Source organism: Chanodichthys erythropterus, chromosome 7 (assembly GCF_024489055.1).
Source record: "Chanodichthys erythropterus isolate Z2021 chromosome 7, ASM2448905v1, whole genome shotgun sequence".
Lineage (NCBI taxonomy): Eukaryota > Metazoa > Chordata > Actinopteri > Cypriniformes > Xenocyprididae > Chanodichthys > Chanodichthys erythropterus.
In genome coordinates, this window is record NC_090227.1 from 4,161,742 (window position 1) to 4,176,603 (window position 14,862).

The 14,862-nt window shown below is 36.5% G+C and overlaps 1 protein-coding gene across 1 annotated transcript; it reads right to left on the reverse strand.

The window, feature by feature from the left end:
• Positions 1–138: 138 nt before the first annotated feature.
• Positions 139–14,503, reverse strand: lbhl (LBH regulator of WNT signaling pathway, like). The gene is made up of 4 exons (XM_067388936.1): positions 14,385–14,503; positions 6,122–6,197; positions 3,674–3,953; positions 139–357 (listed from the first exon to the last, which is right to left on the reverse strand). The coding sequence occupies exons 1-4, from the start codon at positions 14,501–14,503 to the stop codon at positions 287–289; spliced, it is 546 nt and encodes a 181-aa protein (XP_067245037.1). The 3' UTR covers positions 139–286.
• Between the last annotated feature and the right edge of the window lie 359 nt (positions 14,504–14,862).

Here is a 14,862-nt window from a genome sequence, read left to right on the forward strand (position 1 = left end):
AGCAGTAAATTAACCTATGACTTTATGAGCTACTATTTTACAATATATAATTTCACGATGACTACAGTCGTCCAAGTTCTTTTCTGTACTAAAAGTGTCAGTTGAATCTTGTGTTAATGTGTGACCACAGTCAGACCCAAATCAGAGTTGCATGGCCCAATCAGTTCTTCTGTAAGCTGCGATTCAGGAAAGCGTCCTATAGTCATTTACATGAGATGTGGCAGCACAGGTTCAACATGTCGTGATCTAAAGTTAGACCCTGAGAACAGGACGGGTTCAGTGGGCATCAGTTCAGAGGTGAAGCACTCTCTGGAGGTAGAGTCGGGGTGTCGTCCCTAAAGTCATCTGTTTGAAGATCTATAGACAGACAGATAGACAGAAAATGAAACAAAACTAAAACAAATACAAACAACCAAAGTTCTCTAATGTAAATTAAACTAAAAATGAGCATTGTACTAGTCAGTTACATGCATATTGTGAAGCACTCTATGATTGGGCTGTTTTTAAAAAAAAGTCAAAAACACTTGGTGTTGCTACATCGTACCCATTTTGACCTACAACAACCGTTACCTCTGTGGTGTAAAATAAAGTTTAGGCGCTGAATAGAGCAGTGGTTTTCACATTGTTTTTCCCTTTTTTTTCTTTTAATATTATATATATATATATATAAATACTATATTGTCAAAAGTTTTGGGACGTCTGCCTTTCCATGTACATGAACTTTAATTGAACTTTAATGACATCCCATTCTTAATCTGTAGGGTTTAATATGGAGTTGGCCCACCCTTTGCATCTATAACAGCCTCAACTCTTCTGGGAAGGCTTTCCACAAGGTTTAGGAGAGTTTATGGGAATTTTTGACCATTCTTCTAGAAGCGCATTTGTGATGTTGACGAGAAGGCCTGGCTCACAGTCTCCGCTCTAATTCGTCCCAAAGGTGTTCTGTCAGGTTGAGGTCAGGACTCTGTGCAGGCCAGTCAAGATCCTCCACACCAAACTCGCTCATCCATGTCTTTATGGACCTTGCTTTGTGCACTGGTGCGCAGTCATGTGGGAACAGGAAGGGGCCATCCTCAAACTGTTCCCACAAAGTTGGGAGCATGAAATTGTCCAAAATGTCTTGATATGCTGAAGCATTAAGAGTTCCTTTCACTGGAACTAAGGGTTTAAGCCCAACCCCTGAAAAACAACCCCACATCATAATCCCCCTCTACCAAACTTTACACTTGGCACAATGCAGTCAGGCAAGTATCGTTCTCCTGGCAACAGCCAAATCCAGACTCGTCCGTCAGATTGCCAGACAGAGAAGCGTGATTCGTCACTCCAGAACACGTCTCCACTGCTCTAGAGTCCAGTGGCATCATGCTTTACACCAGAGCTTTACACCAGAGCTTTACACCAGAGCTTTGCACTGCACTTGATGTAAGGCTTGGATGCAGCTGCTCAGCTATGGAAACCCATTCCATGAAGCTCTCTACACACTGTTCCTGAGCTAATCTGACGGCCACACGAACTTTGGAGGTCCGTAGCTATTGACTCTGCAGAAAATTGGCAACTTCTGCGCACTGTGCGCCTCAGCATGTGTTGACCCCACTCTGTGATTTTACATGGCCTAGCACTTCGTGGCTGAGTTGCTGTTGTTCCCAGTTGCTTCCACTTTGTTATGATACCACTAACAGTTGACCGTGGAATATTTAGTAGTGAGGAAATATCACAAATGGACTTATTGCAAGGCGACAAAGTATAATGTATAAATTAGTATAATATGTATATAAGTAACCAGCCGTGTTCTCACGCAGCCTACCTCGCAATCCAAATGTTTCTATATTCACAATGTATTTCGTTGTTAAACTGTTTTTATGTAAACTTTACTTTTGTTACAAACCAGTCTCCCACACCAGATCTCTCACACCACCAGAGGGAGCCTTCACCCGAGTATTAACTTCATTTGGACCCAATTTCCCATCAACCCTCATACCTGGGAGTGATTACATTGCACCTGCCGTCAATTACACATCCACATCACATAAAAGACACTCTAATTTGCACTTCTGTGCGAAGTCTTGATTAGCCCCGGTTGTCATTTCTGAATGTTTACTACCTTTCTATCTGCCTGTGTATTGGCTTGAGCTGTTTATCTGGATTTTGATTTCTGCTGCCTGCCCCGACCCTTTGTCCATTTATCGTTTGTGTTTCGCTTGCTGCCTGCCCTGACTCTCTGCCTGATTCCTGGATTTGTTACTGATGTACCACTGTTGTCTAGGTAATACTTTAGTGCAGGTGGATCAATACCCTTCTGACTCATCACAACTTTGTACTTCACAGGCATTTCAATATCGATATAAAATAAAAATAAATCCTCCTCATGAGCAAAAATGCGCTTAGCTATGCCACAATGGAGCTGTGCTCACTCAGAAAGGCACGGACTGGACTACTGACAATTTAAACTGAGCAGCGTAACCCACAACAGGTGCCCACGCTCTATTGTAATGCATTGTCATCACTCTTCCAGTTTGCTGGCATATTGACGATTTCATGCGCAAGGAAAGCTGTCTGCGAATTGCTCACCCAAAGGGGAAAAATGTACTTTTGCTGCCAGATCTTAAACACCAAAAATCACATTGTAATTGATACAAAACTAACTAGAATAAATCAAATGAAAAAACATGTCATATGCTACCTGAAACTATTTTCATATTATTTCATTTTGTTCATAGGGAAATAATTTTTTAAAATTTACAATTTAATTTATAATTTAATTTTTTAAACATATATACCATTAAAGACAGACCTACTGTAACTATCTAAGGTAGTCATCATTTGTTAAAGTCATGAATTTGCATTATTTCAGCCTATTTTTTAAAGAACACATATTGATTATAATTAATTATGTTTTATTTATAATAGGCTATTTATTTATTATACTTAGTATTTTAAAACATAAGTATAATATATTTATTATATTATACCTATTTTAAATGTTGTATTAAAGTAATGCATTACAATATTGTGTTACTCTCTTTAAAAAGTAACTAATTGTGTTACTTGTTATAGAAAGTAATGCGTTTTGGGGTTTTTGGTGAAATGTCTGTGGTTACCACAAGCTCAAGATATTTTCACATTTTATTCTATGACATAAAATACATCAGTAATACATTAGTAACATACATCAGTAATGTTTTGTTGTGAAGCTTTTACTTCTCAAAAAAAAAAAAAAAAAAAAAAAAAGCCAGTTGCTAACAAGTGTCTGACTACAGAGGTTGTCTTGGATATTATAGCCTACTTTTAGCTTTTTACTTGAAGTGATTGTATCCAGGCTTTAAAATTCATAAGATTTATGTTAATTTATAAAGATTATCATGATAAATAAAATAGAATCATAAACTTTTGTTAGTCACAGACCTTATTATCTGCAATAATCCACAAGATAATAGAATAATCCTATTGGGTTTTTGTCGAGGAAACCAGAGTGATGCTAACTTCCAAGTTAGCCTACAAAAATACAGCCTCTTTAAGAGTGTAGTACTCTCAGCTCTGTTTAACATGTTTTACCATGTTCAGTACAACTGAAAACAACAGATTTCCCTCCAAACCTTAAAAAACAAAAACAAAACAAAAAAAACTAGTTGACCTAGTTATTGTTCTGAATGGTTGTGAAAGTTGTTGGAAGTACCTAACAGAGAAGTGGTCTGCTGGTGGTTCTCAATGACAGAGCTCTCTTCTTCATCCTCCCCCCAGTCGGCAATGTTAGCAGGTGGGATGCACTGCTCCAAAAACAGATCTTCATCTTCATCAAAGTCCATGTCTTCTGGGGGCCAGCGCAGCTCACCGCTCTCCACCTCACTGACATCAGTAGGCTCCACCACAATGGATGGCAGACGCTCCTTCAACTGCGGCATGCAGGTCAGAGTGCCTTCAGTACTCAAAACTACTTCTACCGGATCTGGGAAGATCTACAAAAGAAAGGATGAAGAGAGAAGGAGAAATAGCCATTAAGTCTTGAATAGTGTTTGCACAAAAGTGGTTCCTGTTTGAGGTTGCTTTAGATCAGTTATGTTTGGCTCAAAATGACTGATGAAAGCTCAAGCTTTAGCACATGATTAACATTATTATCACTCTTTGTGATCTCTTGCTTAAAAACTAGTGAGGAAACTGCTATAATGAATAAGCATTGCTAAAACATATCCACATTAATTATATCTGAAATATGTGGCTTTTAAAGCCCCAAATGAGGTTAGTGGCACCAGATGAAACAGTTTCCACTCCCCTTACTCAAACCGATAGTCCCGCCCCAAAACTCATGCCATTGGCTGAGCCAATGCTGATAATGTTGAACCACTAAAATAACATAGCAATGTTGAAATTTACACTGAGCCTCAGTTTTTGGGGTAAATCAATGCAAGAATGGTATACTTATGCTGCATTCACGTGACTGTGTAATTACCGTAATCTTGAGATGACAACACGTGACGTTATAGATCTTGTATTGACAATGCAAGAGATGAGCACTCTGTAAAGTGTACTCCAGCACATCCCAAAGACGTTCAAAAAAATTAAGGTCTGGACTCAGAGGTGCCAATTCAAGTGTGAATTTGATTCTTCATGCTCTCTGAACCAATCTTTCACAATTTTAACCCTGATGAATCTTGACATTGTCATCCTGGAATATGGCCATGATGTGTCTTCCTATATGGTTCACTGTAAAAAATTACCGTGATTTTAACAGTAAAAAACTGTAAAAATGCTGCGGTGAAAAACTGTCAATTGGTTTACAGAAAGTTTCAGTACCATTTATGGTGAATAACTGTAATAGATATAACGGTACATTTAATGTAATTTTACGGTAAAATACCGTTAAATTCACAGTTTTGGGAAGAGAAAAATAACAATTCATTGTAAAAATTTACAGTGAAAAAACGTAAATTGACATTCCCACAATTCCCTGCGTGACACTTCACATTTGATATATTTTCGTTGAAATAACTCTTTCTTCTTAGTTTTTCTCATTTTTTTCTAATCAGTTATGTACATTAGGGTTTTATGTTACATCTAATGTTGTTAAATTAATGTTTTTTGCATTTTTAAAATTTCATGCATGTTACCATGATGGTGTTTAGTGTGTGTGTGTGAATGACACTGTGTGCACCTTCTATATATTAGTATTGTCCTCCTCAGCTTGTGGAAAAGCTGCTTGTGATGAACTTTGATTCATCATGTGACTCTTATCACCACTGTGTTTGGTGACTGTCAGTGTATTATAAAGATACAAAACAGATATTAGTACTTCATTAGGTTGGTAAATTAACATTATATCAGTTAATGAAATATGTTATTTTACCGTAAATTTAACATTTTTTTTTAACGTTGCTACTGTATTTTTTACGGTAGAAGGCAACCACAGCTGCCGTTTTTTTACCGTAAATTTTACTGGGATTTTTTTTACAGTGTTGTTTAAGAAATGAAAAGCTACACACTCCATCTTTAAGGGTTAAAAGAATCGTTGCCAAACATATAACATGCTAGAAACATTGATCCATTCATAGATTCTTAACTTTTTGCCAATTAAAATCCAAACAGCGACTTTTTTTGGCCCGGGCAGTGTTAATGCATATGTATGTTAATATAAAACTCACATTTATTAATATGTAACTGTTTGGTTAGCCATATTCTTCTTAATAAATTATTTTGTGTTCAGCAGAAGAAAGAAATCCATACAAGTTTGGAACAACTTGAGGGTGAGTAAATGATGACAGTATTTTTAAATTATCCTTTTAAAGCACAGAATTAGAGCTAGCTACATAATAAATGTTACTGCATATGCAGAAGTTAGACGTTAGCTGGAAGTATAGATTTTACTGAGATTATATAAATTATGGGTCATACACTAGATGCCAAATAATAAATAGGCCCAAATCTAAAAAAAGAAGAGCAAAAAAGAGATTGCTATTCTAGGCTGTGTCACCAAAGGCAAAATGCTTTACACAACCGGGTGACTTTAGTATACAAACTTGTCACCTAGCAGAGTTTGTGCATCCTTTGGTTTAAAGTGTTAAATGTGTGGCTTTAAAAATAAATTAATATATAGATTCACACTTCATAGGATGACAGATGGGTTTGTTACCTGAAAGGGCATCCTGTCCCCTTTTCTCTGTGCTGGAAACTCATCCATGGCCTGGGCTTCTGGGTACCCCATCCCTCTGTTATAGTGACATCACAGAATATGTAAAAATAAAATAAATGTAAAAGTTTGGAATAGCAATGAAACAGTCACAGCTACTACTCATTGCTCTCACTTTAAAATGCTCACTACTCACTAAGACTGAATGACTCTGCTTGTGCATTAATGATGGGGTAATGTAGATTAGCAGCTACAAAAGTATGCAAGCTTGGACTCTTTCTGTTGGTTATATCATTACACCAGTAGGTGGCGGCAACTTAATAACTTTATAACTGATTGATTCAACCGATTCTTTCAAAACACCGATTCATTTGTGAATCCAAAAAATTCATAGTTCACCCAAAAATGAAAATGATTTACTCACCCTCAAGCCATCCTAGGTGTATATGACTATCTTCTTTCAGACAAATACAATCATAGATGTATTTAAAAATATCCTGGCTCTTCCAAGCTTTATAATGCGGGGTGAGATTTTAAAGCCCAAAAATATGCATCCATCCATCATAAACATAATCTATACGGCTCCAAGGGGTTAATAAAGGCCTTCTGAAGCGAAGCGATGGGTTTTTGTAAGAAAAATATCCATATTTAAAACTTTATAAACTAAAATAAGCAGCTTCTGGCAGACAGCCAGCCATATGCATCGATTTGCGGCAGAAGAGTAACTTCTGACCCAATGCATGATGCGATGACAAACACAGAAGCTTAGAGGATAGAGCAAAGAGCAGGTCTAAAATGAGAAATTTTGGGGGAAAAATGTCAGATTTCAATATAAGAGAAGAGGAGCTTGAGTTTGTTGCCCTGCTGTATTTGTCTAAACCGCGAGAGGTATCTAAGCTTCCGCTAGTTTTTTGAATTTATAAAGTTTTAATTTTTTTTTAATACAAAAACACATCATTTTATTTTAGAAAGGCCCTTATTAACCCCCTGGAGCTGTATGGATTATCTTTATGATGGATGTGGATGCATTTTTTCATCCCCCTTCACTACCATTATAAAGCTTAGAAGAGACAGGATATTTTTAAATATATTTCCGATTGTGTTTGTCTGAAAGAACATAGTCATTAGATGGCTTGAGGGTGAGTAAATCATGGGATAATTTTCATTTTTGGGTGAACTGTCCCTTTAAGTGCCTGAATTAGGAATAGTATATTAACATGCAATTCTTACAGTTGCTACTTTATCTTAACCTTTATCTGGTGGAAATAGTATGAGTAGAATGCTATTCTAAATTCAGCCACAGTCTTTATGAGTGAGTATGCTTAATTTACTGAGCTGATTCATTCAATAACGCAGATTCATTCAGGAACGAAACACCGGCAATGTTTTTTGCTTGGAAATGCAGCATCTGATTCTGTTTTGACTTTGTTTAGAATGATTGTCATTGGCAGAGCAAAAACACACAAAGTAAATGGCAATACTATGTCCAAAATGTCTTGTTTATCAAACTGTTGTATCAGTGGTTTGAATATCACCTGCCGAAAAACACCCTTACTTAAATCAGGACACAACGAAAGTTGCGATAGTCTTTTCTCCCTATTGTGCAAATATCCAAGTGAAATGGCTTCTCAGACAATAAAAACTGTAGGGCAGGACTTAATTTTCTCTGTGGGGAATTGACGGTTGTGGTGTGCTATTGGTGGATCTCATGTGAGTGACAGGTTGCCCCGCCCTCACACCAGTAAACACATCATCAGAGAAGACAAGAGATGTCTCTGCGAGAGGGAGGTTATTTTGTTTAAAAATTATGAGGCACATGAACTAAAAAAATAATGCTAAGAAACAAGGCGGTCTGTTGGTGTAGCCTATGTAGGATTTGCTAATCGCAGTTGCTCTCAGGTGACCTGTGACTAATCGTTCCACTCTCAAGCCTCTGCTGAACGCCTGGATTACAACGCTTATAACAGACAGCCAGGGACCGATTATATCAAAATGGATTATGTTCTCATATAGTCATTTTTCATTAGCAGCAGATTGGATAAGAGCATTGCATTGTGGGTCATCATCACTGCAGATATGAAAACTATTTACAAAAAACGGTGCGTTATGCACTGCACTTTTTTAGTATGTAACATGCACTGTGCAACTCTGAACAGTGCTACATGTCACATGATATCATGTTTAGTTTGATTAATAGAATGGCATCCAGTTATTGTGTAAAAATGTCTTGCAGCAGTTCAAACAAATAATAAGGCAAAAAATGGTTAATTTGTCACACTAGAAATGGAATGTCGAGTTGAGAGCATTGCATTGTGGGATATATTTTCTGTGCAGTGTGTATTTAATCACGTTCAAACATTTATGAAAAGCACAAATGTTGTTTTTCAATTCACTCTGATGTGCTGAATAAGCTAAATTGGCAAAAGCTTTTATCCAAAAAGCCAGATGTTGAGGTTATGGGATCTACCAACATGGACAAACTGGACCATGCTTACCAACAAAACCCTGAAAACTTGGGTCATGGGTATAGTGCATACAGAGAATTTCTGACCTGCATAAATACTTATAGGATATTTCACACATAGGAAAATGTCAGCAGGAAGAAACAGGTGCTAAACGAGACTTTTTTGATGTAGGCAGATCATTATCTGTAGGTTATTTTGAAATACAAGCGGTGAACTTCAAGCTGTGAACTGTAAACTCCAAAAATAGATCAAAACTTTTTTTTTTTTTTTTTTTTTAAAGTTTAAAGGCAAACATTGAAGATTAGCTGATAGGCTGTCATTTCATTAAAGGATAAGCTGTTTTCCTACAAAAGCAGTTTATTCAACATAGTGAAGCCTCTCCTCCTTTGACATCCATTAAAAAAACGGCTTTTGCTTTTACTTTTTGTTGATGTTTTGCTAACCTTTGAGGCTTACTTTAAAGCAGCTTTGTTTCTACTCAGTCTGAAGGCCTTAATTAGCTGGTTCAGGTGTGTTTAATTCGGGTTGGAGCTAAACTCTTCAGGAGTGGCCCTCCAGGAGCAGGTTTGGACCCCCTGAGTTATACAAAGAGTAAAAATCAACTTAAACCATTTAGGAAAACAATACCTCAACTGAAACCCTGTCAGTAAATTCAGTTGCTATTTATTTTAAGATTGAACACTCAAATAAAAACATGCATTTATAAAAACATTTAAATTGCACTTAAGTTTTTCAACTTTTTAATAGTGTTTATACTCGTTGTTGAAATGTAACATTTAAGTGGTGGCTGTCATTAAAACATTTTCATTACAGATTTATTCAAATTAACATGTATAACTGATGTCTTTATTATTTAAGTAAAAAGAATTAATATATAATATAGTGCATATTTAGCAAAATGCCTTTTTGACTTCACTTTTCCTGAGGTGATGTTGACACGAGCTGATATATTGACGTCTTTCCGTGGTTCAAACGCTGATTTGGCGATTACACAAAACAGGGTACATTTCAGTAAGTTGTCATTTTTCTTTCAACATAATTTTTGACGTTCATTCATGTTTTTGTGCTTTAATTAGTATGAAGGGGAAGTGATGATCGGTTCACGTGCCGCTTCACCCAAAGAGTAGAGAAGCCTGACCGGAAGGGATACAGCAATCTGCCACGACCCATTAAAGAGCACCTAAACAGTAGGCTATTTGTTATTTGAATGAGCGATATAGCTGACAGAATTTAAAGTGATAAAGTACAAAGCTTATTGAAATTTTTTGATGGGAGGCCCGCTAATGTTCAGTGAATGTTTTTAACTTATTCATATGGATGTGAAACATTGATTTTGTGTTTAAATCACTTTTTTTTGTATTAATTATTCTGTTTGTCACTGCTTTCACCGAAGGCTATGACTTTGTTTCATATAAAAAAAAAAAAAAATTAAAAATACACAAAGTACCACGAAAGCTTATAGCTTAGGGCTTGGAATTTCCAAAATCAAAATCAAGTTGATTCAAAGCTATTAATTGATATTGTTAGCCTACATTAGTAGACTAATTAAACTAGTGAGAGTGTGAAAAGTGTCTAAATGTCCTCAGGATCAACACACTTGTGTGTCTTTGAAGGATATTATTCTTTAATTCTTTGTCCTTCATGTTCCAGATCTGTTTATACTCTCCCAAAGGGGCTGGACAGGGATTAAGGAAGCCTGAAGACCTGTCTGATAAACAAAATCCTCTTTTTTACTTCCACAGTGCATGCTTTTGTGTGTGTGTGTGTGTGTGTGTGTGTGTGTGTGTGTGTGTGTGTGTGTGTGTGTGTGTGTGTGTGTGTGTGTGTGTGTGTGTGTGTGTGTGTGTGTTGGCTTAGGCCATCTGAAACAGGGAAGTTATAGTGAAATGAATTTCAGCTCTCTCTAAAAAGCCACAGCGTGCTTACAGTTCATACTTCACAGATCAAAATGATAAAGTATCAGAATGTAACACTTGATGTTCTTAACTTTATTTAACATTTTCATCTTTCTTTCGAAGTTGACATAGGGATGATGTGATAATGTAGCTGAAAGGCGTTCATTCTGTTATAAGGACCAGCTGACTGAACATTATCCTGACAGGACTACTTACCAAATGAACCGATATATAGATGTGAAACACTGATTTTGGGTTCAAATCGCATTTTTTTATTTTTTTTTAATTCAATATTCTGTTCTCTTTCCGTCAGTTCATCAAAAGAGGAACTTCACCACTGCTTTCATTGTTTGTGAAACAACCGTTTTTTCACTCAAAACCTGTGGACGTCACTTGTCTGCTAATGTCTCTCTGACGACAGCTGCCTAGCAGTTAGCAGTGTAATCCTGCCTACCCCTCCTGCTGTCTGTGGTAAGTCATTAACAAGCTAACGGAACAGATTTCGCTCCGGCACGAGGCAGCAGCTACACATGCTATTGGCAGGTTAGCTCACGGATTGAGGACACACAGTCTCTTGTTCAGCAGCTGGATTTTACTGCACCTTACTGCCATTACCTACATTATCACTAATCATTTTGTGGCCATTTCGAACAACTAGCACATAGAGTCTTATAACTATTACCAATATCATGGTAAGGGTCAGATTGATTAAACTGAGAAAATAGCTCTAAAATTACTGTCAATATCACAAGTTTCTGTACCTAACTTCGGTTAGCACTGTAATTACTTTGAAGATGTTGTTTTGGGTAATAAAAGTGCTAAAAATTAATAATGTAAAATGTTTTCCAAACCCAACTATGAAGAATGGGGGAAAAGCAGCTTTACAGAGAACCATGATTTTAATGTTTATAATATTTTAATATCTTCATGCCGTTTAGTTGTAGCAGCTTAGTAGAGCTGAGTGATAATTTACATTTTTGTGAAGATACAAGCAATAAACAGTTAAGATTTATATATAGTATATATTTTTGCTTTATGTGAGTATTCTGGATAAAGTTTAGGTCGGTAAGATTTTTAATGTTTTTAAAAGAAGTTTCGTCTGCTCACCAAGGCTTAATTTATTTACTTAAAAATACAGTAAAAATAGTAATATTGTGAAAAATTATTTCAATTTAAAATAATTGTTTTCTATTTGAATATATTTGACAAAGTAATTTATTCCTGTGGTGCAAAGCTGAATTTTCAGCATCATTACTCCAGTCTTCAGTGTCACATGATCCTTCAGAAATCATTCTAATATGATTAGTTCCTCAAAAAAATATTTGTTATTATTATCAATGTTGAAAACAGTTGTGTAATTTTTTTTTTCAGAATTCCTTGATGAATAGAAAGTTCAAAAGAACAGCATTTATCTAAAATACAAAGCTTTTGTAACATTATACACCACCGTTCAAAAGTTTGGGGTCAGTAAGAATTTTTTTTTTTTTTTTTTAAGAAATTAATATTTTTATTCAGCAGGGATGCATTAAATCAATCAAAAGTGGCAGTAAAGACATTTATAATGTTACAAAAGATTAGATTTCAAATAAACACTTCTTTTGAACATTCTATTCATCAAATAATCCTGAAAAAAAATATTGTACACAAATATTTTGTACAATTGTACACATTAAATGTTTCTTGAGCAGAAAATTGACATATTAGAATGATTTCTGAAGGATCATGTGACACTGAAGACTGGAGTAACGATGCTGAAAATTCAGCTTTGACAACACAAGAATAAATTACATTTTAAAATATTTTAAAATAGAAAACAGTTCATTTTAAATTGTAATAATATTTCACAATATTACTGTATTTTGAATTAAGTAAATGCACGCTTGGTGAGCAGACGAAACTTCTTTTAAAAACATTACTGATCCCAAACTTTTGAGCAGTAGTGTACTTATAAACTATAGAAAGAAACTATAAAATAAACTATAATCAACTTCATAAAAAGAGCTGTGTTACATTTTGTGACAAAATAAAAAAATCACGGCAGTAGAAATTTCCTATATAGTGTATATTGGTTTATGTAAGTGTACTGTATATGCGAATAATGTTTGATATAATTCATATCCACCTTTATACAGAGAGCTGTGCGATTAATACAGTTTACATTTTGCGGTGATAAAAATTGCTTTACATAAGTATATGTAAGGTATACTTCTGTATAAATTATGTATACTTATGTATATATTGTTATGTATATACTTATGTATATTTAAGTATACGTATGTACACTATACTTATTGCTTTACATAAGTATACTGTATGTTGGTAAAGAAGGATGTAATACATTTCCATCTTTTAATATATCGTGTAGATATCACAGAATCTTTTTTTTTTTTTTTTTTTTTTTTTTTTACAGTAAAAACTGGCAGCTGTAGTAGTCCAGATGCATTCTAAAAGTTGTAACTTCTTCCTGAGTCTCTCCATCAGTGTCGACTCCGGTTTGAACAATGTAAGGCTGAACACTGTCACTGACAATCCTCTTTTTGGCTGAGTGAGATTCTCCAGCTTTGTTGTGGTTGAGCTGTTAAAGCTCCGCCCTCTTCTGGAAAGGAGGCCGAGAGCAGCAGCTCATTTGCATTTAAAGGGACACACACAAAAATGGCGTGTTTTTGCTCACACCCAAATAGAGGCAAATTTGACAAGCTAAAATAAATGATCTGTGGGGGATTTTGAGCTGAAACTTCACATACACATTCTGGAGATGTACATTACATCTTGTAAAAGGGGCATAATAGGTCCCCTTTAAAGGAACACTCCACTTTTTTTGAAAATAGGCTAATTTTCCAACTCCCCTAGAGTTAAACAGTTGAGTTTTACCGTTTTCGAATCTATTCAGCCGATGTCCGGTTCTGGCGGTACCACTTTTAGCATAGCTTAGCATAGTTCATTGAATCTGATTAGACCGTTAGCATCGCGCTTAAAAATGACCAAAGAGTTTTGATATTTTTCCTATTTAAAACTTGACTCTTCGGTAGTTAAATCGTGTACTAAGACCAGCGGAAAATAAAAAGTTGCGATTTTCTAGGCTGATATGGCTAGGAACTATACTCTCATTCAGGCGTAATAATCAAGGAACTTTGCTGCCGTATCATGGCTGCAGCAGTGCAATGATATTACACAGCGCCCGTGAGCCCCTGCTTGCACAGGGAACGTGCCTTGCAACCATGGAGACGTATGTGAGAGACGCTGCGTAATATCATTGCACTGCTGCAGCCATGGAACGGCAGCAAAGTTCCTTGATTATTACGCCTGAAAGAGAGTATAGTTCCTAGCCATATCAGCCTAGAAAATCACAACTTTTCATTTTCCGCCGGTCTTAGTACACGATGTAACTACAGAAGAGTCAAGTTTTAAATAGGAAAAATATCAAAACTCTTTGGTCATTTTTAAGCGCAATGCTAACGGTCTAATCAGATTCAATGAACTATGCTAAGCTATGCTAAAAGTGGTACCGCCAGAACTGGAGATCGGCTGAATGGATTCGAAAACGGTAAAACTCAACTGTTTAACTCTAGGGGAGTTGGAAAATGAGCCTATTTTCAAAAAAAGTGGAGTGTTCCTTTAAGTTAAATTTTACTGTAAAAATGTATATGTGGTTGTGTTTTCATTTTAATTACAAATTATATAAGTATTTTTTCCTTGAAAATTGCTGACATTATTTACAGTGAAAAGCAAAATCATCATCATCTGTTTGCAGACATGCCATTAAGATATAAATCCAGCATACCTACCACATCCTAGGCCAGAAAGGCATTAACATCATAAGTGTTTGTCCCCTATTACATATATCCAACACAAGCCATCTGTTCAGTCTTGCACAAAAACACACACAGAATTTGTATGGGGTCCTACCCATCTGTGGGAAGGCAGTCGTCCTCTTGGCTGGTGCAGAGCTCCACGCCGCTCATGCCAGGCATGATAATAGGGGGCAGAGAGGGGCTCCCACAGCACTGCCCCTCCACAGGCCCCATCGGGGGGCACCGTTCGTCCAGTGCGATGCCTGAGAGTGCAGTGCTCAATGAAGGCCTGTAACTCTGGGTTAATGACAGGCACAATAGGAAAAATACTGCAAGCTGATACTCCAATTGAGCTCTGAAATGTCCCAGCACATCAAGCAGTCATGTCCCTCTATGATTGCCTTACTGTCTTTATCCTAAACTCCTCTCCCGTCCTCTCTCTCTCCCCCTCCTGAGCAGAGGAGAAAGGCTTTATAGAAGAGCTGGATTAGTGTCTGTGTCGATTAGTATGGTGGGGCTGGTGACGTCAGAGCAGTGAGCAGACTCATCCGGCCTGGCACACGCACCAGGTGTGCACTCACCAGCTTGTATGG

Excerpts from the sequence above, each read along its gene's own strand:
- lbhl (XM_067388936.1), bottom strand. The coding sequence starts at position 14,503 with ATGGGGCCTGTGGAGGGGCAGTGCTGTGGGAGCCCCTCTCTGCCCCCT. Across the intron at positions 6,198-14,384 it reads GACTGCCTTCCCACAGATGG|AGGGATGGGGTACCCAGAAG; the intron begins GTAGGACCCCAT and ends TCACTATAACAG. Across the intron at positions 358-3,673 it reads GCAGACCACTTCTCTGTTAG|ATCTTCAAACAGATGACTTT; the intron begins GTACTTCCAACA and ends GTCTGTCTATAG.